Source organism: Hippopotamus amphibius, chromosome 7 (genome assembly GCF_030028045.1).
Source record: "Hippopotamus amphibius kiboko isolate mHipAmp2 chromosome 7, mHipAmp2.hap2, whole genome shotgun sequence".
NCBI classification, from domain to species: domain Eukaryota; kingdom Metazoa; phylum Chordata; class Mammalia; order Artiodactyla; family Hippopotamidae; genus Hippopotamus; species Hippopotamus amphibius.
The window spans coordinates 142482314-142506985 of record NC_080192.1 but is presented as its reverse complement, the minus strand read 5'-3'; the positions used below and the strand labels follow the sequence as shown (position 1 = coordinate 142506985).

Sequence of the window (24672 nt, the reverse complement as noted above, 5' to 3'; positions counted from 1 at the left end):
AAGCCCAACTCAGAGAAGCTTCCACATAGATTTGATAAGTTTCAACATCATAGTCAATATTACCCCAGCTTCTTCCAACCATGACAGCCCTCCTCAGAGAGGAGACAGAAGGACTAATGTTATCTGGTTCAGGACCCAGGTCTCATTCTTTGTTATTCCATAATTTATACTGTCACCGCTCAATTCTGCTTTGTTCCTTGAGGATTTCATTATGGCTTAGAAGTTAAGGACATGGACTTTGGAACCAAACAGCCTGGATGTAAACAATACACCATCTCTTTGACACATCACTGAACCTCTCCTAGCCTTACATTTAAAACAGGGAATTAAAAGTACCTACCTCAATAGGGTTAAATGAGAGAGGCTAGTCTTTATCTGGTAGAGATGGAGGGAAATAACCATAGCATTTAAAGCAATTTGTTGGGGCAACTGAATGAAAGAAAAAACAGAAAAGCCACACATTATGCAAATATTTGGTCTTTCAAAGCCATTCTGCCAGCAGGGAAGAGAATAAATTTACATTTTTTTTTTTTACTCCTCCTTGCCTAATTCTAATTTTTAATATTAAAACTCTTATGATTTAATCATTATTCTTCAGCTGTTCCCATTTTCTCCAAGAAGTCTTGAGGCCAGGTCATGGTAGGTATGGACCCAAGCTCCTCTCTCCCCAAGCTCTTTGTTTCTGTTCGTAGTTGGGGGTAAGCTCTGCTTGTCCTGGGCTGATGCACCGTTTGGAGAAAACTTGTTATGAAGCATGGGGACTGACTTCATTCAAGGAATCTTATTTCATGAATCTGTCCCCAGAAAATAAAACTGGTTAATAGTCTTGAATGATTTGCGCTTCGCTTTTTGGCAAATTCCAGTTTATTCTTGCTTGAGGGTGAACAACAAAATCCACAAGTAACTCCCACATTTTTGACCTAACCCAGCAATTTAACCTCCTTGCTTACCTGCCAAAGCTTACTAGCAAGTAACTGTGTGCCTGGCCTCCTTTCCCTCTCTCCTCTCCCCCTGCCCTGCCCACTGGCAGAGAGCCTCTTGTCAATCATAAAATGACCAAGAGATCAGACAGACAGAGACTGATAAAGAAGCAGAAAGCTGTGGGCAGACAGGCCCTGAACAAAAAGTGTTAGGATCTTAGAGGAGTGCTTTTTATGCCTTTGAAATAGCCAGTTAATTTTCCAGAGGGATGTTGGCTTGGGGCCAGAGGAGGTGGGTGCTCAGTAAAAGTTTATTACACAAAGAAGCAAATTTAGGCTTAGAGAGTCCTGGCTGATTAGGAATGAGCTTGTCCCTCTTATATAAAAGCAGATTGTTTACCTATAGTGTGGCTTAGGAAAAGGAGGTACAATCAGGTATGGGGTGCCTGCAGACTCCTTGCTCTAAGGGGAGGGAACTCAGTCATATTGTAGCTGATGTGAACGGTGTCCTCAGAGCTGGCAGTGGGCAACCTCCAAGCTGACCGTGACATCCCTGCAGGGAGCCAAGAGGTCAAGGGTCTAGGATCCCGATCCATGAGATCTACTTAGAAAAACATCTTAGAATCTAAACAGAAAAGAAGCAGTCTTGTGTCCACGCTGTTCAGATTATGCATGAAAACCATGGAGAACTGCCTGTCCAGTGGTGCCTCTCTCCAGAGAGGAGGTTCCCTAATTCTGATCTGAGCGGCCACTGTGCAGCCCTGTGCTTTGCTTCTGAGGGACTGATCACACTGAAGAGTCTGAACATAACAGGTGTCCCGGGGGACATTACCATTTATTTACTGGCTTACTCTGAAGCAGTACAGATCAGACAAGTAAGTTGATGCAGAATTACAACCCTGGCTTATTTTTGGTGTCGTGTACAGTCCTTGATATTTCATCACTACGACTATCAGGTTAAGTAATGATTTACTGGCATTCTGCCTTGTTCTAGAAATTATTTCACAGTAGACATCCATTAAAAACTCCAGTGACAAAGATGTGAATTTTAAATAAACATGGAATGTGGTTTTTATCCAGTTTGGTGATGTTTTCAAGCCTTTTGTTGGTTGTATTATTTTTAGCTGTGGCACTCTATCTCCAAAAGAAATCTTTTGCAAAAACCTAATGTATAAAATAGATCAAAGCAGAGCATTTGGGTTTGAAGTACTCCCAAACCATCTTCACAGAATCACTAGGCCTTCCTGAAATTTACAGAAAGAAGTTCATTGATTTTCCCAATGTCCCATAGCAAGTTAACAGTAGGAATGATAGCCCAGGACTCTGATCTCCAGTCCACGGCTTTGTTGTCTGAACGGTGGTAACTCTTTAGACAACTCCTGAAAATGGGCCCTGGCTGAGTCAGGCTAGTTCCTGATTGCTATCTGACAGAGGGGTGTGCAATCCAACAGCTGGTAGTAACAGGATCATCCACCCAGCAGAACACACACAAAGAGAACAGCTGGAAGGCCCGTCATTCCCCAGTTGTTACCTCCAGTGCCTCCGTAACAGAGCACTCAAGTTGAGCACTTAATGCAAAATTCAGAAGGGTGAGACATCTATTTTGAGAGACGGAGAGGGTACAGTGCTCTTTGTACAGTTAAGAGCTCTTAGCTCCTAGAGAGGTACAGGGATGTTTGCCCTTGAGAGGTTTCTTGAGAAGAGAAAGACAGGGAGGGCAGCCTAATTTGGGTTTGCAACCTCTTATTCTATTGGGTTGGCCAAAAAGTTTGTTTGGGTTTTTCTGAAACAACATACTTAGAATGAACTTCTTAGCCAACTCAACAGTTTAACCTGTAAAGAACTAAGGAGAAAGAGATTAGTATACTCATTTCCACCTAAGAAATACTATCTCCCCAGAGCCATCAGGAACTTTTCATCACTTATTTATTTTTTATTTTTTTTATTTTTATTCTTTTGGCGGGGTTGGTGCAGCACGTGGGATCTTAGTTCCACAACCAGTGATGGAACATGCACTCCCTGCAGTGGAAGCACGGCGCCTTCACCACTAGACCACCAGGGAAATCTCACTTCACTTTAAAGTGAATAAGTTAGCAATGGGTTTTCTCTAGCTTTACTTCAATGAAACAAGGTTTTGAAGGATGAAAAGGAATTTGGTAGGCAGCAAGTGAAAGGAAGGACGTTCCTGACATTGGGAACAGGACTTACGAAGATACACAAGCATGATCCCTGACGTGCTGCAGTATGAAGGACACAGCACACCCACAGGTTTCTTGCCAAAGAGATAACGCCTGTTATTTGCTTTAAAATACTTAGCAGAGAAGTAATTAATTTCATAATGAAGAATTACAGCAAAATGCTGTAGCAGCATGAAACAAGGTACATTTAGGAGACATCTGTTGGGTTCCTACCATTGCCAGGATCAGGCCCTTGTCTGTTTTGTTCCCCTGGCATCATACCTAGTACACCATCACATGCAGGATGCAGAAACTACTGTACCTGCTCCTCTAACAACCCTCTGAAGCTTCATCCCCAAGGTCACACAGCTGCAAAGTGGAGGAGGCAAGATTCATATCCAGAGCCATCTGACTTCACATCCTTCCTAACAAGCACCTGAAGGCATTTGGCATAACTTCGGAGCACTCCTTATCCGCAGGTGGTACCACAAAACCCTAGACAACACAGGCTATTTGGATCATCCTACTTCCCCCACATTTCTCCAGGCTGCACTGTTCCCCCTTTCTGAACGCAGACAGGCTGCACACATTTCATTCACTGATGGAATTTACGGAGCTGTTGCATGTAACAGGCACTGTGTTTTGGTGTGTTTGGTGTTTCACATGTTCATTATGCATTTCTCCCCAGACTATAAACTTGCGAGGCGAGGCCAGCTTTTTTATGTCTTCAGGGCCTTTGTTGCCAAACACAGGATTGGAAACACACTAGGTCAGCAACAAAGACTTGAATCACTTCTTTGAATCACTATCCTTTACATTATGTGATCTATTGGAAATTTAAGCAAAATTCGCAGAGCCAACTTCAGGATATCTGTGACTCTGCGAGAAACACTTGTGGTTTGGCCTGAAAGAGCTTTCTGATCCATAGCTACAGCCCTGCGCCTTACAAGCAAATGAAATATGTCATCACAACGCAACAGTAAATGCCGACATATTTTCTCTAGTTTATCTTCAAGAGAGAAAGCTCATTCACATTTTATTTTTGCCTTGAATCAACAATGTAGGAACTAGAGGGATTGATGAGTAAAAACAGAAGGAACCCAAGGGCCCCACCTTGCAACAGGAACGTTGGGCCTCTGGTTTGACCTTGGTGACCCACAGAGCCATTAGTCAGCTCACGTGGTGCCCTGAGTTTCTGGGCCTCCCGCCCACTGTTGAGATACAACCCTGGCTTCCTGCCTCGAGCTTTAGGCTGATCTCCCAACACTGATCTCCCATGCTGAGCGCAGACCTCTAACCTCATATTCACCAGCCAGACAGATCCTCCTTACCTAAGACCCTGGAGGATCAGTTCTAACTTACCCACTTGGCATCTTGTCAAATTACAAAATCTGCTTGCTCAGGATCTATTTTATTTTTGCCTTTTTTTTTTTTTTTTTTTTTTGCCACATTGCACAGCTTGTGGGATTTGAGTTCCCTAAACAGGTATCAAACCCAGGCCCCTGGCACTGAGAGCACAGAGTCCTAACCACTGGACCACCAGGGAATCCCCTACTTTCACTTTAATGCAAAGCCATTCACGTGGGCATGACTGAGAGTGTGGAGGCAGAGTGAACCAGAGCCTCCTGTGTTCTTCTGCATAGCCAACCCAGTCACTTTCGGTTGCTGAGAGGAAGGCCCTCTCATTCACTGGCCTCAGGTGTGCACAAATCTCAACCGTGTGCTGCTAGATTCAGAATCCTTTGCCTGACTTATTTTTACTTCCCAGTGTGAAAATCATCTGATCTTTTCTTTGGCCTTAATTGTTCCTGCTTCCTTAAAGCGGTGGTTTCCTAAGCACTGTACCAAGTCCTACCCTTCAGCATCAGCATCACCTGGGATCTTGTGAGAAATGCACATTATCTATGGGCCCTACTGCAAGCTACCGAATCAAAACCTGTTTCAGCAAACCCTCCAGGTGATCACAATGCATGCTACAGTTTGATAATTATGACCCTGTGGCACTATCAATCACTTACCAAAGTTAACTCTTGAGAAACAAAGGCATTTCCTCTTGGTACTTGTTCTCTGGGTCTTGATTTTTTTCTTTACTTATTTCAACAAAATGACCTTTCCCCATCTGTTCCATCAGCGAATGCTAATTAGAAGCAAAAACATTGCTTAACAGTTTTTTTTTTTAACTTTGCATTCCCAAGTTACACTGTCATTTTCTTTTTGTGTCTACTATGTCCTTGAAAATCTAGGGCAATAGGTCTGCTCCAAGTTGGTTGGTGTTCTCTTCCACAAGACTGGTTTCACTTTATTAGAATTTTCCAATTCTGAAATTAGGCTGTCCTGCTACTCACTGAGGATTCTACCTACGTATGTCCCATAACCATTTACACTTGGAAATACTATCACATGGTGGCTCACAGGCAGGGCAGGTGTCTCTTTCATAGGTAAGAAAACTGAAGCTGAGAGAGACCAGGCCTACAACTAAAAAAGTGGCAAAGTTGCAAGTTCTAGTACCCAGTACAGTCCTTGGCTCATAGCAGGCACTCAATATATTTAACGAGTAAAAGAATGAACGAATGATCATGTAAGCTGGATCTCTTTCCGCTAGGTCACATATCTCTCACATCACGCAGATGTAGGGACAGAGAGGCAATCCTGTCCCATTTATGCTCCTAGGTCCAAAGTAGTGGTTCTGTCCCAGTCTCAGAACACAATAGTCTTCAGAAACCTTTCCAGTGAACGCGCCAAGGTTCTAAGTTCCAGAATAGCTGAAAGGACACCACCTGCTAAGGAGAATGGCTGAAACACAGGCTGTGCCTAAAGACCAACGGGTCTAGGATGGAGAGAGTGAGTGCTCAGCACTAATTCCAAATGGGCAAAAAATCTGGTAACACCAGCAGAAAATGAGAAACAAGTAGTTTGGTCTCTTTCAGGGGCCAGAGTTATTCGAGTCAGGTGCTGTGCAGTGGGCATTCACAAGATGAGTGAGTGGCAGGGATTTTTTCAAGAAACCCCAACTTCTAGTATATACATACACACGTCCTCAGAAATGAGGTTGACCTGAGCCTCATTAAGTAGGCTTAGCTCCCCTACATTTCTGTAGGGTAAAGAAAACCAGGCTGGGGACGCCGCAGTGGCACAGTGGTTAAGAATCCGCCTGCCAATGCAGGGGTCACGGGTTCAATCCCTGCTCCGGGAAGATCCCACATGCCGTGGAGCAACTAAGCCCTTGTGCCACAACTACTGAGCCTGCGCTCTAGAGCCCACGAGCCACAACCATTGAGCCACATGCTGCAACTACTGAAGCCTGTGCACCTAGAACCCATGCTCCGCAACAAGAGAAGCCACCTCAATGAGAAGCCCACGCACCACAATGCAGAGCAGCCCCACCTTGCTGCAACTAGACCCAGTGCAGCCAATAAGTAAACAAATTTATTAAATAATAAATAAAACTTTAAAGAAAAAAAAAACCAGGCTGCACTCGAAGTTAAATTTTAACTGACCTTAGACATTTTCTAATTTTCAATAATGTCATCTACTGTTACTGAAAGAAAAATCGTGATTTTTGTATATATAGGCAAATTTCTACTATCATCAATAATAACCACACCAGGGCATTTCTCAATAGCCTAGGTGACAGTGGAAGCTACCCTCAGGAGTACGTATAGCGACCAAGAGCAGAGCAAATGCCCAAGTGCAACAGGGAACTAAGTCAGCATTCCATAGCCCAGTATCTCAAATGAGTCCACAGTATATAATTTCATTTGTCTAAATTAGCAACAAAATTCCTAAATTTTTAGTTCAAATTACAGTAATACAACCTTTTTGAGAGGCTTCTGGGTTAAGAACCTCAGACACTCTTTAAAGAGCTGTATTTCAGCTCAAATAAGATAAATTAGGGGTGTAGAGTAGCTAAGGCCTATTGTTCTGATTTTTACTCAGGACTCAACCCAGTTGCAAACCCACTTAGTAATTCATATCCCATGAAAGCCCTTAATAAGCCTCTTTGCTAGCTGAGTAAATCCTAACTCTGCCATGCTTCTGGAGTTTAAGTACTTCCTTGATGGTCTTAGGCAAAGGCTGTGATATGTTGCAGAAAAAGTCTCTGAGGACAACGAAGAAAAGATAAAGGAATTAGTCTTCACACATGCCTTCAAGCAACGTGGAATAAAAGTATCACTCTCAAAAGAGGGAGTCTCCTTTTCTTCTAAAGGGCATTAAGGGACTCAATGCTCAGCAATTCTAAAGTAGAAAGTGTTGCCATTATGGCAATGCTGTAAGTGGAAGAGACCCAACATCACCATTAAAAACTATGATGCTATTTACAACAGTAAAATTATGAACTTAAAAGTCCTAGGACACGAATTGCAAAGACACCTTTGAGACCATCTAGAACTCAGTCGAAATCAATTTTACATCACAACCCACTGTTCACATAAAGTGAAAATAATTCCACAAACTATTACCCTTATTAACATGTCATTTGTTTCTCTTTTTTCTCAGCCGCACAGCACCACGTGGCTTTTGGGATCTTAGTTCCCCGAACAGGCATTGAACCCAGGCTCCAGCAGTGAAAGCACTGAGTCCTAACCACTGGACAACCATGGAATCCCCATGCCATAGATTTCTATTAAAAAAAAGCTGGCTGTGACCCATTAGGTTTCCACTATCCACTAACTGGTCATAATGTAAAGTTCAAAAAGCACTGACGTGTCACTGCTTTAATCTCCAAAAACAGGCAACATAGCATAGTAGCGAGGATACCAGCTTTCAAGTAGATTACCCAGGTGTGAACCCTGATACCACTACTCACGCAGCTACCAGACCCAAGTCCTGGGGCATGTATCATTAGCTTCTGTGCCTCAGTTTCCTCATTCATAAATCAGGAGAAAAATCTACCTCCAAAATTTTATGAAACTGCATTGTATTTGTGAAGATGCTTAAAAAGAGAACCTGTGAAGATGGGTAAGTCAGGCCCCCAGTATGGTGGCCCAAGATCACATGCAGCTACCAGTGGGACCCTTGGGCTAGAACCCTGGCCAATGGCCTTATCACTACACTGAAGCATCAGTATACGATCAACATTGATAATGCAAGGGCCTTCAGTGTGAGACATATTAACATAATTGAACCATAAATACGACAAATGCTTGGTAATGAACATTATTTCCTTACTTTCTGAAAATCATTAGAGGGCTCACACCTTTTAAAAAACTTACTAGAGAAATATAAACTAACGCCTTCATTTTCTAAATCTGAATGGCAAGAAGAAATAATTTTCAACGAAAATTCTTTTCAATTTAGGCAGTAGAGAATTACTGAGAATCTGGAGCTATTTTCCTGTTCTCATATTTCTAGTGTTGTCTAGTTTCAGGTCAAACATTAGCTGGGACCTTGGGAAAGTCAGCTGATTTTTTTGGACTTGCTTCCGTAACCAAGGGTTAGGTCCAGCATATCCTAATATTCCTTGAGCTGCTTTTAAGGTTTTCCTCAAGGGCAAAACTGACAGAGTAAGGCGTAAGTCGAGGAAGAGTTAAAAAAAAAAACCCTCCAAATATGATAGAAAATAAGAGATAATTCTATTTATTTGCCATAGTAAACAAGCTGAAGCACCCACAGCTGGCAACAGTGGCACAGAAATGAGTCTGGTTTTGGCATCTGATTTCAAACTATAGGTCTGCCACTTAAGACACAACTTTGGACAAATAACTTCATTTTTTTTCCTGATCAGACATCCTACCCGTCAAGGGGAAACGTACTTGGCAGAGCAGTTGAGAGGATTAAATATGAATGTGCGTGCACAGCACAGGACCAGGCACCAGAATGAATTCAATCAATGCTGGCTCCCCGTAACTGAAACAAAAGGGCCAGACCATTTATGGACACGCTCAAGGTGTTGGAATTTTAAACAGAAGATGGTTGAGGCTCCAGCTTCTCCCCTGTGTATTTATTATTACTTACTCCCTTTAAAGCATCAGGACTGAAGACTTCTCTAAGTGAAATGCGGCTGAGCAGTAGATGGCAAGTCTGCTGTGAGCTGGATTTCACCATGGTCTGGACTCATCTTCAGGTACTGATATTACAGGTTTCTTAAGCACCTGCTGAATGATCAAAAACGTTATTGTGGCAGGTGGTTTATACTGGTACTTAGTTGTGATGGCCTCAAAATTCAGTAGTAATATATATGATATACACACATAGTAACTCTCCTCTTGCAATGCTGATAAAATGCAAATTACACAAGGGAAGATGATATATAGCAGAATAAACAACATAACTGCTTTAATCAGTTTATAAAGTGAAAGTCTTCCTAAGCCATAAAGGATGATGACATTAGGTGTTAGTTTTAATATATAACAGACGACAGCTATCTACAATTGGCCCAAATGAAATCAGGCTCATAATTTAACAAAAACTGTCACGTTTGTGCCTAAGATAAGCCCTCAAATATTTCTGAATGTTTGGCTCAACTCCATCAAAAAAAAAAAAATCAGTCCATTTAAATATGTGACTAGACTTATCTTCTCAAATTATTTTACTCTATTAGAATTTTTACACACCTTAAATGGACTTCCTAGTGTTTTTCATGACTTTTAAATAACTAACAGTCTATACTGATTTTTTTTTAAATTAATTTATTTATTTAATTGGCTGTGTTGGGTCTTTTTTTGCTGTGTGCGGGCTTTCTTTGGTTGCGGTGAGTGCGGGCTCCTCATTGCCATGGCTTCTCTTGTTGCGGAGCATGGGCTCTAGGCGCATGGGCTTCAGTAGTTGCAGCACATGGGCACAACAGTTGTGGCTCAGGGCTCTAAAGCACAGGCTCAGTAGTTGTGGCGCACGGGTTTAGTTGCTCTGCAGCATGTGGGATCTTCCTGGAGCAGGGATCGAACCCGTGTCCCCTGCATTGGCAGGCGGATTCTTAACCACTGCGCCACCTAGTAAGCCCTATACCGATATTTAAAGTTATAGACATGAGTGTAGTCTACCAATCCCATTCAAAATAATTACTGCTCTCTCCCAATCTGAGATCAAATAATCTGGCTGAGTGTACTGTATGTTGGAAGAGAAATCCCTGATATTTCTATTTTGGATAATCAGTGTTAGAATGCAATCCCCACCTCCCATTATTTTTAGTTATTAGAACCAATGACACTTTAAAGGGAAAACCGCCAATTAAAAAATTCTAACTACAAAACAGATGTAACATTTAACATTTCTGAACTATCTCAGACAGTAATTTTTATAATTACTATTAGAAAGCTCAAACCTGGCTTTAAATCCTCCCTCTACTCCGACTGAGTTCTTAGCAGTATTCAATACATATCCTCTGGCTGGGCCCCCTTCTAAAGATGCTCACCTCTCCCAAAGCAAGGAGGTAATCTGGGACTAATCAGCTCTTTAAGAAGGAAGGCTACTTTCATAACTCACCAAAGTAGTCCAGAGACTACTTCATTCAGTACTTTTGACTCTGTTAGAACTGAAATTTTCTTCTCCTAATTCACAATGTTCTTTCAGTGTTTATTGAAACTTTTTATTTTAAAAAGTTCAGTGATTTAGATATTGGGGGACCAAAGTCCTATCAATCTTATTTAAATGGATACTTTCTGCAAGTCCCATTCAATTTTGTCTTTTCATTTCCCCCTCAGAAAACAAATCAAGTGCAAATGAAATCTTGTTTCATAGTCACATTTTAGGAGAAAACGGATAATCCTATACAGCTTAATTTTTCAGATTATTTTCTGACTTTAAAATAAATTCTCAGGCCAATACCACACAGGCTTAAGTATAATGGCCATGGTAATATTATAAAACCAAACTTATTTTGAAGTTACCAATGGTACAACTGAGTGTTTACAGAGAATTATTTGAAAACTAAACAAGGTACTCTTAAACTGACATTCTGTTTGAATATCCACTGAAGCATAATTCTAACACCAGCCAAAGCACTCGCAATCACATAATTTTAACTTTTCTAGTTTTAAAATGTCCACTTTATTTAACAGTTAACTAATACCATTTACATCTAAGGAAGAGAGGGTCCATAAAACTGACCTATGGTAAAACACTAACTCTTAAGAAATGTCGTCCAATTTTATACAGGTCCAGGCATCCCTAGACAAGTGTATCACAATGCAGAAAAATGGGTATCACTGCTCCATTTTACGTAAGATAAAAGGGAAGTATCAATAAACTTCAGAAAATAGTAAATTCACCTGTCCCTTAAAATGAGTATGCAACTGTTACAAAGCCATAGTAAATGGTTTATAAAATGTAATTTTATTTTACGTTACTCTGCTGTTACATAGGGCATAACATTTTCACAAGGCTTTTTTGGGACTACAGTCAATGATTAGCAACATACAATAGTGGTCCAACTCTCTAAATAACAATCACTAGACAAACTGGACACCCTCTCACATGTGCACAAATCTGCATGGAAAAGTACTAACGTTTTAGACTTGGACTTGTGTACTTTATTTCCCCTTTCTAGTGTATTAAGAAATGACATGCACTTTAATTTGCCAAAAGCAATGCTTGTATTCTGGCAGCAACATGCTACTTCTATTACATAGTAAAGTGAATACCAGAACTACAAAGGCAGGAGGTGTAAGTGAATTTTTATTGGGAAGGGAAGTTGTCAACTTAAACAGCAGCAAATGAAAAGTGAATAAGGAAACTCCCTGTTGTCACAGATACAGAAGACCTCCATCATATATGATACAGGAGGCATTTTAATTTGTGACCCCCAGCCCCAAAATGTCAAATGCTTTTCCATTCAATCTAATACTTCTGGATTCCTACCAAAAAAGGAATACAATAAGAGGATGGAAAAGTTGCTTACTGAAAGGAAATCCCCGAAGAAGAATAAGGGAGGGAATGTAGAAATTAAGAAGTAATGTAGAACACGCTTTAAATTGTAATTAACTACATTTTCATATCTTCACAGTAATACAAAACACAGTCACTTGCAGAACTGGTTCAGATTACTTAAATACCAGATACATTTTTAGTCCTCTACATAAGTGTTTGGAAGTTACTCATGTTTCTATGAAATGAAGCTATTAATACTTTTCTACAGCAGTAACTGCACATCAGGAAGGCCAAGACAAACACAAATCAAGGAATGGAGTTTTCCCAAAGCTGCAGTGTGAAAAGACTACAAACAGTTGATTCCATACACAGGAATGGGTTTCTTTGCTACAGGAAATCCAAATGGAATAAGGAATGGAGATGAGTAAAAAGGTTTCTTGAGGGAAGAAGGATGACACCCTGTATGCACTTAGTTCTCTGCCCCTTCTGCCGCATCACATTCTTCTCCTGCACTGTCTGATGTCCATAACTAGGGGGGAAAAAAAAACCCAATCATATTAGGTTACTATTTCTAGATTAGACAATTATTTCAAGTCTTCTTATTATATCAAAATGTAATTCTGAGAGCAGTAAATTATTCAAAGAGATTACGACGAAGACTGTAAGTTTTATTTCCCCAAACCCCAAATACCATCAACTCCTCCCAAAGTGTACCCTTGTAGATCTTTCACTGTGCATTTATACAAAATGACAAACACATATATATGATCCCGGAGTATGTTTTTAAAGCTTACTATAATCTCAGATAAAAACAAGGTAACTAACATCCTTAGAATGTAATGTTCTCTCAATCCCTGGCAGCCCAATACTCTTCTTAAAAGCACTACTGACATATAATTTATGAGATTAATAAGGCCAAAATATTTTAGGGGGGTCAGGGACCCATCTCCAAGTATTTGAAGGGCTGTCGTATAGAAAAAGAAGCAGGCTTACTCTGTATGCTGCAAAGAGTTAAACAGGAGTGAACGATGCTAAGTTACAGGGAAGCAGCACGTGTGCATGAAGATATGTAGAAAGGGTTCTTGAATCAGGCAGGATGTTAAAACAAATACAAGTGATCTCCAAGGATCTCTCTAATTTTAGGATGGAACAATGAGGTGCAGAAGGGAACAGTCAATATTTACTGACTGTGTATAATAATAGCTCACAAAATGGATTCTATTAGACCAACACCAAGACACCACTGGCAATTTTAGCAAAGCTAAAATCTCAATCTTTCAGTCATTGTTAAGATGCTAAAATAAAAACAAACACAAAAAATATCCCTGAAGAACTGTCTCTGAGAGAAAGAAAACAGAACAAGTGAAAAGAGAGCTCCATGGTGCATCTGGGAAGAAGTTAACTGCTCAGTTTGTTTTCCTTCTGTAGAAGCTATTTACGCTGACCATTTTCCTATTCCTACCTCACAACCAGAGGGATTTCTAATGGCTGGGAACGAAGTGTCTTCATAATATCCCTGTTCAGCAAAGGTGAACAGATATGGTGCTACTGTTAAATTTTTTTTTATCTAGCACAAGATAAAGCATCAAAACTGGGGGGGGGGGGAGAACTACATTTATATTAAAAGGTGTATTTCTCCCACATTTTCTCTAAGCTTATGACATATCAAATTTACTTGAACCTACAAAAGAAGCTAAGTAAAGCTCAACCTGTATTTTTTTCTCTATTATTTTTTCCTACATCTCCTGTCTATATAAGAGGTAGGGAGAAAAACAAAAGAAAAAACAAATAAAAAAAGACAAACTCTCGATATTAACATAATTTATCAACATCTTCATACCAGTGAAATAAACAGTCAATAACGTTAATGAGTCCCTAGAATCTTAGTACTTTCTCAGGAAGGTCTGATAAGATGCCTATTCAACTTGAAAATCTGCCTACAAAAGAACAGTTGTCCTATACAAAATACTAACATGTATTTAATATTTTTATGTAACTTTTACACATTCATTTTCTAAGAGCAAGTGTAGCTCTAATATAGCTGCCCCAAAAGATAGGGAGCCAGAATAAAACATTAATACTTTTGTTCCTAAAAAGAAGATAAAATTAAAAGAATGAAAAACTCACTGTTAGGTTGTCTCTAAGCAACTGCATGATGAGGGTGCTGTCTTTGTAGGAGTCTTCATTCAGTGTATCAAGTTCTGCAATGGCCTCATCAAAAGCCTGACAAATATTAATATCCACGGTAAACAATATTTACATCAACACAAACTGATACTCTACAATCACAAACCATTTTTATAAACTAGATGAACATCCACTGTATGTTCTATTATCCATTAAAAACAAAACTCAATGAAACCACTTCCTCAGATTCTCAGCTTAAGAATTTTTCAGGATGATTGAAACTTATAAAGTTACATGTACTTAATCAGTAAACAAGCATTTCTTAGCTCCTTCACAGGACAGACAGCACAGCAGCTATGACCAATATATTTCTTACAAATAAGAACTAGTATTTATTTGCAAAAACCCCTCTGAACGCTTTCATTTTGAAGCACTTTGAGGAATGCAGAGATTCTAGCGATCAAACCGGGCAGGCATCACTTTCCAATCCTCTAGGTTTCTTCCATACTTTTTTGATTACTCTGACCAATATGCTCTTTAGAGAGATCTTACTTCTCACAACCACAGCTGGGAGAGTGAGGTCTTGAGAAGGGGTAGTGGTGGGTGGTCATGATGGTAAGAAAAAGGAGGAGGTATCCAAGTAAACGTAGTAGAAATTATCCCTGGATATCTACATAAAATACTTAGAAATTAACACGCTTGCTATCTTAAATCACCTAAAGAGGGTACTTCTGGACATACACCTTACCGTTTTAGCCAGTGTGCAGGCAAGTTCTGGGTTATTAAGGATCTCATAGTAAAATACAGAAAAGTTAAGAGCCAGCCCCAGGCGGATTGGGTGTGTGGGTTGCATCTCTTTCTTGCTTATATCAAAAGCCTCTTGGTAAGCTCCTTGGGAATTATCTATCGTTTCTGTGAAGGGGAAAAAAACGAAAGAAAAAAGCATGATACTGAAAGTATCTATCCAGTATACAGTAATACCTTTAACATATGCTATTAACTCAGCAGAACCAGACTTTTCCCTGTAGCCTTCTTTTAAAACCACAGTAGCAAACCAAAAACATTATCTCGTACCCAGTTATTAAAAAATTAGTTTACAATGTTGCTTGCTTATAATCAGCTTAATAAAAAAACTATGAGATAATATATCAGGTGTTTCCATCTCTGGGGCTAAAACAATTTTCTTCTTTCATGTCTTTACCTGAAAATGCAGCAATTAAAAATAATTTGACTGATATAATATCAATAATATCTCAATAAATCTTGAAAAAAATTAGCTGTTAATATCCCTTCCCATAACAATGGAAACATTTTACAAAGATCATCACCACCAAAATCTCTATTTTTGTGACTTCTCTGTAGAAATAATACTGGTCCTCAGTATCAAGACGTATTATGTGCAGGGCAACATAAAAGCGCCCATATACAGATCAGAATCTGCTCTGACCAGAGTCTGATTACTGGCCTAATACAAATGTCACCTTCCTGAAAAAAAATGTTCAGGAAGTACTACCAACACGAATCTGATTATATCATGTTTTGAAAAGGTTAGGTTTTCTGATTGAGGCCACTGGGCCCACTACAGCTCTAAAAAGACTGACCTAACAGAAATTAAAGTTATCCCTTTATAACCCAAATACGTGCATTTTCCTTCTTCTGAAATGGCACGTTTACTGATCTAAGCAGAGCTGGTACAGCCCTCACTCACACTTAACTACGGAGCTCCTGCTGTCTGGCACTAAGGAGGCACTACAGTGAGAGTAACTGAAGTGTCTCAGCTTCCAGACTGTAAATACAGACTATTTACAAATCTCAGACTACTGGAGTATTCTACGAATAAAACTAGAAAATTCCAATGAGCCAGAAAGGGTTAGATCAGGTTAATGCTAGGACTATGGCCCAATCTCCCAAAAACAGCCCTTTGACTAGCTGGCATTTAAATGTTCAGTTTTGTGCAAACATCTGTCATATTCAATTTTGCTTATCTTTATGGCAACAGAAATTAAGCATTTAATAACACAATAGTTTACTATACAGATTCTGTTACAACGATATACAAAAGTTTTCTCTATATCTTCAATTACACTGATTTGGGGATGGTAAACCCACCTAACTTTTAGTTAGTGGTTCTCTGTGAAGTAGAGAGGAGAGGAGGTGATAATAGCCATCTATAGGGCGTGCCCTTTCTGGATGGAGTAAAACTAGGAACAAAATAATAAACTTACTTGAAACCAATAAGGAGCTAAGTGATCCTCCTACCTAGAACTTGCTTGATACATTTAGTAACAGGCACACACACAATATATTACAGTACACGCAGCTACCAATAAGTCAGGAGACTGAGTTCACTGCTAATAAATTTACTTCGACTTTTTTTTTTACAATCAAGTTAGAAAATTAGGTTACTCTTTTTCCCATATCTTTGTTTTCTGTGACAAATTATATACCAACAATAATACTCTCATCTCACCTGTCCTCTTCAGAAATCTGGTTACGTGTAATTAGCAGTCAATGTTATGATCCCTCAAAATAGGTAGTAGTTAATAAATGTGTCAAGCAGAAAAAGTACATCATCCTGTTTCTATAGTCCATATGTAATTTCCAGTCATCTTAGTTTCAAGATATAAGATGTTAAAGACTTTGTGAAATAATAGAATCACCCAAAACACATGTAAAGAACTCTGGGGCTAAAAATATGGTGAACCAAATTCTAAAGCCTAAAAGACTAAGCCTGTTTTTTTTTTTAATTTAAGAACTTTTATTGAGATACAACTGACATAAAATAAACTGCATATATTTAAAGTGTACAATTTGATATTTTTTTATTAGTAATGTATATATGGCAATCCCAATCTCCCATTTCATCCCCCCGCCCCCCCCCCCCACTTGGTGTCCATATGTTTGTTCTCTACATCTGTGTCCCTATTTCTGCCTTGCAAACCGGTTGATTTGCACCATTTTTCTATATTCCACATATATGTGTTAATGTACAATATTTGTTTTCCTCATTCTGACTCACTTCACTCTGTATGACAGTCTCTAGGTCCATCCATGTCTCTACAAATGTCTCAGTTTTGTTTCTTTTTTACAGCTGAGTAATATTCCATTGTATATATGTACCACATCTTTTTTATCCATTCATCTGTTGATGGACATTTAGGTTGCTTTCATGTCCTGGCTATTGTAAATAGTGCTGCAATGAACACTGGAATGCAAGTGTCTTTTTTAATTATGGTGTTCTCCGGGTATATGCCCAGGAGTGGGATTACAGGGTCATATGGTAACTCTATTTTTAGTTTTGCAAGGAACCTCCATACTGTTCTCCATAGTGGCTGTATCAATTTACATTCCCACCAATAGTGCAAGAGAGTTCCCTTTTCTCCACACCCTCTCCAGCATTTACTGTATGTAGATCTTCTGGACTAAGCCTGTTTTTAATAATATCTTATCAGGTTATAATCAGAGAGTTTGAGTTTAATTTCTCATAAAGAGCACATAATGTAAATTCATGAGGATGTTTTCATTTTTGAGAACATAAGGTAACATTATAAATCCATCCTTCTTTCCTTTTTTATTTTAGCTTTACTCATAAAATACTCTTACGTTTCCGATCATCGCCGCAAGCAACTTCAGCAAGGTACCGGAAGTAGTCTCCCTTCATTTTCAGATAGAAGACCTTACTCTCTGGATTAGTTGCATTGGCTATTAAATACTTATCCAACAATTCCTGAAAGAAATAAGTTAAAACATTAGGCACTACTAAAAAATAACTGCCACAGTAACTCCATACCATACCACCCAGGACTGGAAGCATGGCTAGAGAGCAGGGGTCAGGTGGTTGCCATCAGCTGAATGCTTTTGGGTCATAGCAAGTCATAATTTCTAATGGTAAAGCTAGATTACGCCAAACGCTAATTAGAAAGAGCCTGTCTGTCCACTCATCTATTCATTCAAGCAAGCATTTCCTGATACTCGCTAGGTGCTAGGCACTGTATTTGAGCAGAGGGGATATAAAGAATCTTAAAGTCTTTGCCCTCAGAGTTCACAGTCTAACAAGAAAAGAGGTAAGTGTACCATTAACAGCACAGATATGTGAATAAGGGGCTATGGAAGCAGAGAGAGGGAATGCCTGGCTCTAATGACAATGATCACTGTTAAGACAGGCTTCCCTGGGGAAGGGGTATCTGACTTGTCAAGAAGTAACGGAAGGAATACAGCAGTTAGAAAACGAGGATGTGCAACCATTTTAGGGAGGGGAAATAAAATGTTTACGACATCAAGCACGAAGCACAGTATAATCACAGAACAAGTCAGTCATTATGGCCCAGTGCAAGGCTACTCACTGTCCTCTGCAGAGCAGCGCCCATTCAAAAAAAAGGGTGAGTCTAGGGATCGAGAGCAAGCGGCCTAGAAACTTATCTAGCAATTTGACAGTCGTGTTTATCAAATATAACTATTTTTAAAAACTGGGTTAGTATTTTAAGTATGTCTTTTATCTCTCATTTCATACCAAGAAATGTCCACTTGATCCAATGAGCTAGTGCCTCTCAAACTGAGGTATTTGTACAAGGTGTGCCCAGGAGTATTAAAAAGTCACACACAAGAATATGATAGATACCTTCTTGGATTATCAATTTTACTTGATGCTAAGTAATTTAAAAACCTTTTTGTAATAAAAATATTATGGAGAATAAAATTCTCGTAGAAATTTTAAGAGAGTAACACCTACACCTCATAGATTTGGGAGTAAAATCAACAAATAGATACTAAAGAAGTAAAAGATGGTTTACAAAATGTAGGGTTTTTTTTAATTAATTAATTTTTTTTTTTTTGGCTGTATTGTGTCTTCCTTGCTTGCTGCACGCGGGCTTTCTCTAGCTGCGGTGAATGGGGGCTACCCTTCCTTGCGGTGCGCGGGCTTCTCATTGTGGTGGCTTCTCTTGTTGCAGCGAAGCATGGGCTCTAGGCTTGCAGGCTTCAATAGTTGTGGCTCGCAGGCTCCAGAGCACAGGCTCAGTAGTTGTGGCTCACGGGGCTTAGTCTGCTCCATGGCACGTGGGATCCTCCCAGACCAGGTGGAACTTGTGTCCCCTGCATTAGCAGGTGGACTCTTAACTACTGCACCACCAGGGAAGTGCCCCAAAATGTAGTTTTAACTCAGGAACTTTCCTGTTGTTTATCTGAATAAAAAGAGCCTAAACAAAATGCAATGATTATATGCATGTTATTTTAAAGGAAATAAACAGAAAAACCTTTTAAATACTTAAATTTAATGAAAAATATGTTTAGGTTAAAAAAATAAATTTTAAAAGGTTCTGAAGCCCAGGGAAAGTTAAACTTAGCATTATAGTAAGATTAGGTAATGAAGCCCCAGAAATTTATACATTATAAAAGTGGCAAGGATCAAAAGTGTGGCTTACATCTGGAAAGTTGCTGGCCCAAGAATGAAGCACTTAGATGGGCCACACCCAAACAGTAAAGCCAACTGAAAACAAATGCTGATTCTGTACCATCAGACTCTTAAGTGGGAAAAGGACTGAAGGATCATGTAAGAATGTCTTCTGATCAACATCACCAATACAATTTTAACAGTTATTTATTAAAATGAACTTGAGAAAAACTCTATCCCAGAATCTTACAAAATCAATGCTTTAACTTTTTCCCCTAATACCATTTTTACATCATGAATGACTTTCGATTTTAAAACTATTTCTAATGGAACCTATAAATTTAGGGTTTTTTGTGGAGGAAAGGGGGAGGGCAATGGTGAGACAGTCACAAGAAAGTTCACAAGGCTTCTAAAATCTCAAACTGACTCAGGCATCTCCATCTTAACAAAAATAAATTTAAACAAGAGTAAATTCTGAGAAGCAATATCAAATAATGCAAACATAGTATTTATACTGTGGGAACCAACACCTTTGCTTGTATCCAAACTAAGGAACTACAACATAAAATGAAGTGCCTCTCACTTTTTTCTCGCGAGTCAGGCAGTTAAGACGAGATCCCACAGAGGATCTCCAACAACGGTGCCAGCTCTGGTAAAGACAGTATTTGCAATTAAAAAAAAAAAAAAGCTGCCTGGAACATTTAAGACCTAGTACTTAGTGATTAAATGTGGCAGAAATGTGGTAGCAGGGGCTGAGGAAAGTGACTAGAACGAGGACTTGGGGAGAGGAGAGAAGCGTGACGTTAGCTTTCACCCCCTTAAGTCACTCGAGTGGGAGTGCTCATGAGGACTGTCTTACTGGCACCCTGGCCTTCCAAGGATCCGGAAAGCTGCTAAACAGCTACTGCATCAGTTTACACAGCCACTTATAAGCTAACTGTAAACTTTTCCCTTCTAAAATTATTAATTTGATCACTAGTTTGCATAGAGCCATGACGTACGATTTACAGTGGTGGCTTTTATAAAGTGACTTGTGCACTACTTCCATCCTGGAGTTTCAGCCAGGTATCATGGTTCTTTGTCAGATGGCACTAGCTCTTTGTGAAGGAAACAACAGGTACAGAATAATCTGTCTTTCCTTGTGCTATCAGTAGGAGCGATGTAGATTTTTTAGCCCAATTAAAAGACAATGGATTCTGCTTCATGTCTTACCAAAATGATCATGCCTGTTATCAGGTATTATCAATACCAGTTATTTATGATTAACACCACATAGAATAAAGGCTACAAAATACATAAGGTATATAGCCTAGGTGTACAATTTTTTGTTAAAAAAAAATTAAATTATAAAAAAGACTCAATACAGGTCAGAGAATAAAAACCAAAAATGACAAGCGGCTCCCTCGAATATGAAAATCTTCCCAGATAAGGTCATTGGTAAGAAGTCAGGAGAGAAGAGAGGAAGGGAATCGATTCTTAACATTAATGTAGTTAAAAGTTCCTCCACGAATTTCTCCAGTACATTACTCATGTCAATTAAGCAGGAAACCCCTCTGCAACTCTTCAACCAGCAAATTTTATGATCCTGGGAGGCTAAGATTGGGACCCCCTCCAGTGCTGGGTTGTTACTTGAGAGACAGAATGCAAGATGTACATCCCTTTGTAAGAATCTGAGAGATCTGTGAAGAAGTCAGTACACTTACTACCCAAAATTACAAGAGGCACTAGTAACAGAACATTCTAGACCAAAGAAACTCAAACACAAAGTCAGAGGAAAAAATATAATTATACGTGTCATTTTAGGAGATGTTAAAGGACCTTAGAATAAGCTTAATCTCGGAAAAATAGGATGAGAATAACAATAAAGGGGACTGCTTCACAGAAGCAGTAAAGAACTACACAGGAAGTGAAAAGGTCAAGAAATAACAGTGACGCAAATCTAGTATAGTCACTATTCGTCCTCACCCCACATCTTAGAGAAAAGATAAGGGAGAATAAACAAAACTCCAATACAAACTTTCTCTCTCTAGGAGTGAATTTTTCTTACACACAATAATCCTACCATCACTATAATAGCTTTTCCAAAGCAATTAATTTGGCCTCAGTGGTAACAGTCTGTGGCATTCAACAAACTAATATTTTTACCTTAAATTCATTTATAAGTGATTTGTTTTATAGACAAAATAAGCTCTTCTTCCTCATTATATAGCTTATTCTTTACATACCAAACTGACTTTTCAAGAGAGCAGGTAACTGATGAAGAGCCTTGAAATACTAACAAAATAATCAACAGGAAATAAAGAACGTTCTAAGGATTTTCAATTTCCTATCAGCTTACTGAAATTCATTAAATAAAACACTATTAACATGTTCAATCTCTAACTTTAGGGCACATATATACTAGTCACTATATGTATATTTTTATCAGTTTAATCATCACATTACCATAAAAGATTATACTCAACAGATATTTACGTGTTCCATGTGTGCCACGCCCTATCCTAACCACTCTGTATGTATTATTTACATATAAAGAACCATTACAATAACTTTACAAATTAATAAAAGTACCTAGGAATCAAAAACCTTACACAAAGTCACGTAATTAATTAAAAGGGGCTAGTATCTGAAAATAAAGCTAGTATTCTAAGCACTATCCTATAAAATAACAGAGCATATCTAAGAGAGAGAAGGCTTTGGCCTTAAGTTATTTAATTAGTAAAGCAAAAAAATAATATAGTACATAGGGCAACATAACTATTCAACAAACGGAACACTTATCTAATGGTAAGAGCTAAATTTTTCTAACATCACAACTTCAAGATTATACACAGTACAAAGAACCACTGACATGTAGGAAGAATAAAGTCTCTAGACAGTAAGTATCTCTTAATTAGGTTTTAACTTCAAGAGACCAAAATCGAAGTAAAATCCAATACTCAAGAAGGAAGTCATATTTCATCCAGAAAATTCTATTGGATTTTACAAGGAGGCAGAAAGCATGGAGGAAGAAAACATTCCAAGGCAGAGCCCATGGCATAGGAAAAGGCACAACTGCACAAAGGTAGAAAGTCACTGAAGACAGTGACTTTTTAAAACAAAAAATAAGTAGAAAGAAACTTTCCAAACCACCAAAAGTACATTTTAACAAGGAACCAAACTTCACAATATCCATCATGAACTACAATTGAACCTCAGTGGAATGAATGCTGGACCAAAAATATGGTTCGAGTCTCCATCTAGAGCAAGTTCCTTAGTTTAATTTCTTCTATAAAATAATCAAAATATTTTCTAGTTTTAATAATCTATGCTAATTCTAAGGTACTAAATCAAAGGAGCACCCTGTTAAGCAGAGCAACTTCTAGATAAAAATGTTTCCTTAGTATTTTTCATTCACAAAATTCTGCATATGGTATTTTAAGCATTTAACACAGTACCTACCACACACTAAGACTCATTATTTGTCAAATGAACATTAACCGTGACATGGCGACATACTGAAATGGATGCAATAGCAAAAGAATTTCACTCGTGTTATAGGGCTTAAAATGGCACAGGGACTTCTTGATTTATTTGTCTTCCTAATTCTTTATTTTTTTCAAAGTAATAACATACAGTAGTTAATTCACCACCACTCTAAAACTTCTTAAAAAAAAAAGAAGAAGAAGAAAAGAAAATGTCTCCTCCATTCTGTTCTCTCACTGTTTCACTCCTTCAGCAAAAATTTCTTTTTGGAAAAATCATCATCTCATACTGATACATCCAGAATTCAAATTCAACCTCACAGGATTCTTCTTACTTGTATCTTCTCTTCACACACAATAAGACCCTGGTTTCCATTAAAATAACCTAAAACTCAAAAGTGAAAAATAAAGTTTCTCTCCCTTCTTTGGCTCCTGAGCCAGCCCATGCTTCCCCTCCCATCACCACAAGGTAACCATCACCACCAGTTTCTTGTACGTGCTTTCAGATATTTTATACACTTAAAATCCACATACGCTCCCCCTCCCTCATGTTCGTGTACTACATACATTGTTCTACACCTTGCCTTTTCCATATAATAATCCCGCTGAGATCATTCCATATTCATATGTGTATACCTGCCTCACACTATGTAACACTGAACAGTACTATGTGTGCCACAGTATAGGCACCCCATAATTATCTAGTCTCCTCTGATGAACATTTAAGTTGCTTCAAATCTGTTGACATTTCCAACGATGTACCAAATGCACACTTGATCCTTAGAAGACAGGTGTTTACCTCTCCTTCCTCGGGGCAATTTCAGCTTACATTCCCACTAGCAATGTATGAGTGTTCCAATTTCTCAACATCCTTCTGAACCCAAGGTATTATCAAACATTTTTAATCTTTTCCAATCTAATAAGGAAAAATATCTTACTATAGTTTTATTTGCAGTTTTCTTTAAACAGAATGTTTATATCCTTTGCCATTTTCCAAATGAGTTTTTTCCCTTACTGATACGAAGGGATATATGTTGATATTAGTCCATTTTCCAGCTGTATCTCATATAACTTCATGTATTTAAAGATTCTGTCTGGCAATAAAACTGCATATACTAATATTTTTCTATTATATTATATCAGATATAATACTACCAACATTTCTGACCAAAGTGAGCAGCACAAGTTAATGTGACTATGTGATTTTAGCACAAATACAATACACAAACAGAAAACTTTTAATTGAAATACAAGTCTGAATGTGTTTAGGTACTGTCCACCTGACCAGAGAAATGGTAACACATATTAAATGTTACCTGAATAGCAGTGTATCAGGTTAAAATACACACACACACACACTCACACACCCTCTCACTCACTCTTGTATGGAGTATTCAAGAAATTTATGACTCTTGACCTTTAAAATAGATGGGTAGAAACATGACTTTCTGGTTTTGGCAATACAGTGAACCAAGCAGACTTTCCCTTCTAAAAATAATGAAAATGCTAAACAGAAATAGATAAAATAGAAGAAAAAAATACAGCAAAGCTCCAACGGAAGGAAGGGAGATATTCTAGTGCTAGATAGGAAGATGAAACAAAGTTTGAACAAAAAGTAAAAGTTTACAACACAATGACAGTGATGTGTAGGGAGTAAGGACCCTAGAAAAACCTTGTCTATCATTGCTGAGAAGTAGCAAGGGCTTTTGTGGAGTGTGGGTGGGTGTGGGTGTAGTCTCCCACGGAAAACTGAAACCCAAATCTATGTTCTGTGCAGATGTTATTCAAAT

At 38.6% G+C, this 24672-nt stretch overlaps 1 protein-coding gene across 1 annotated transcript in view; it reads right to left on the bottom strand.

The window, feature by feature from the left end:
* Positions 1-12262: 12262 nt before the first annotated feature.
* The window catches only part of YWHAQ (tyrosine 3-monooxygenase/tryptophan 5-monooxygenase activation protein theta), a 30936-nt gene continuing 18526 nt past the window's right edge, over positions 12263-24672 (bottom strand). Inside the window, exons 3-6 of the mRNA XM_057742611.1 lie at positions 17633-17756; positions 14778-14941; positions 14030-14125; positions 12263-12431 (exon numbers count right to left, since the gene is read on the bottom strand). Of these exons, the coding sequence (XP_057598594.1) occupies positions 12372-12431; positions 14030-14125; positions 14778-14941; positions 17633-17756 (444 nt within the window). The 3' untranslated portion in view covers positions 12263-12371. The remainder of the gene's footprint in view (positions 12432-14029; positions 14126-14777; positions 14942-17632; positions 17757-24672) is intronic.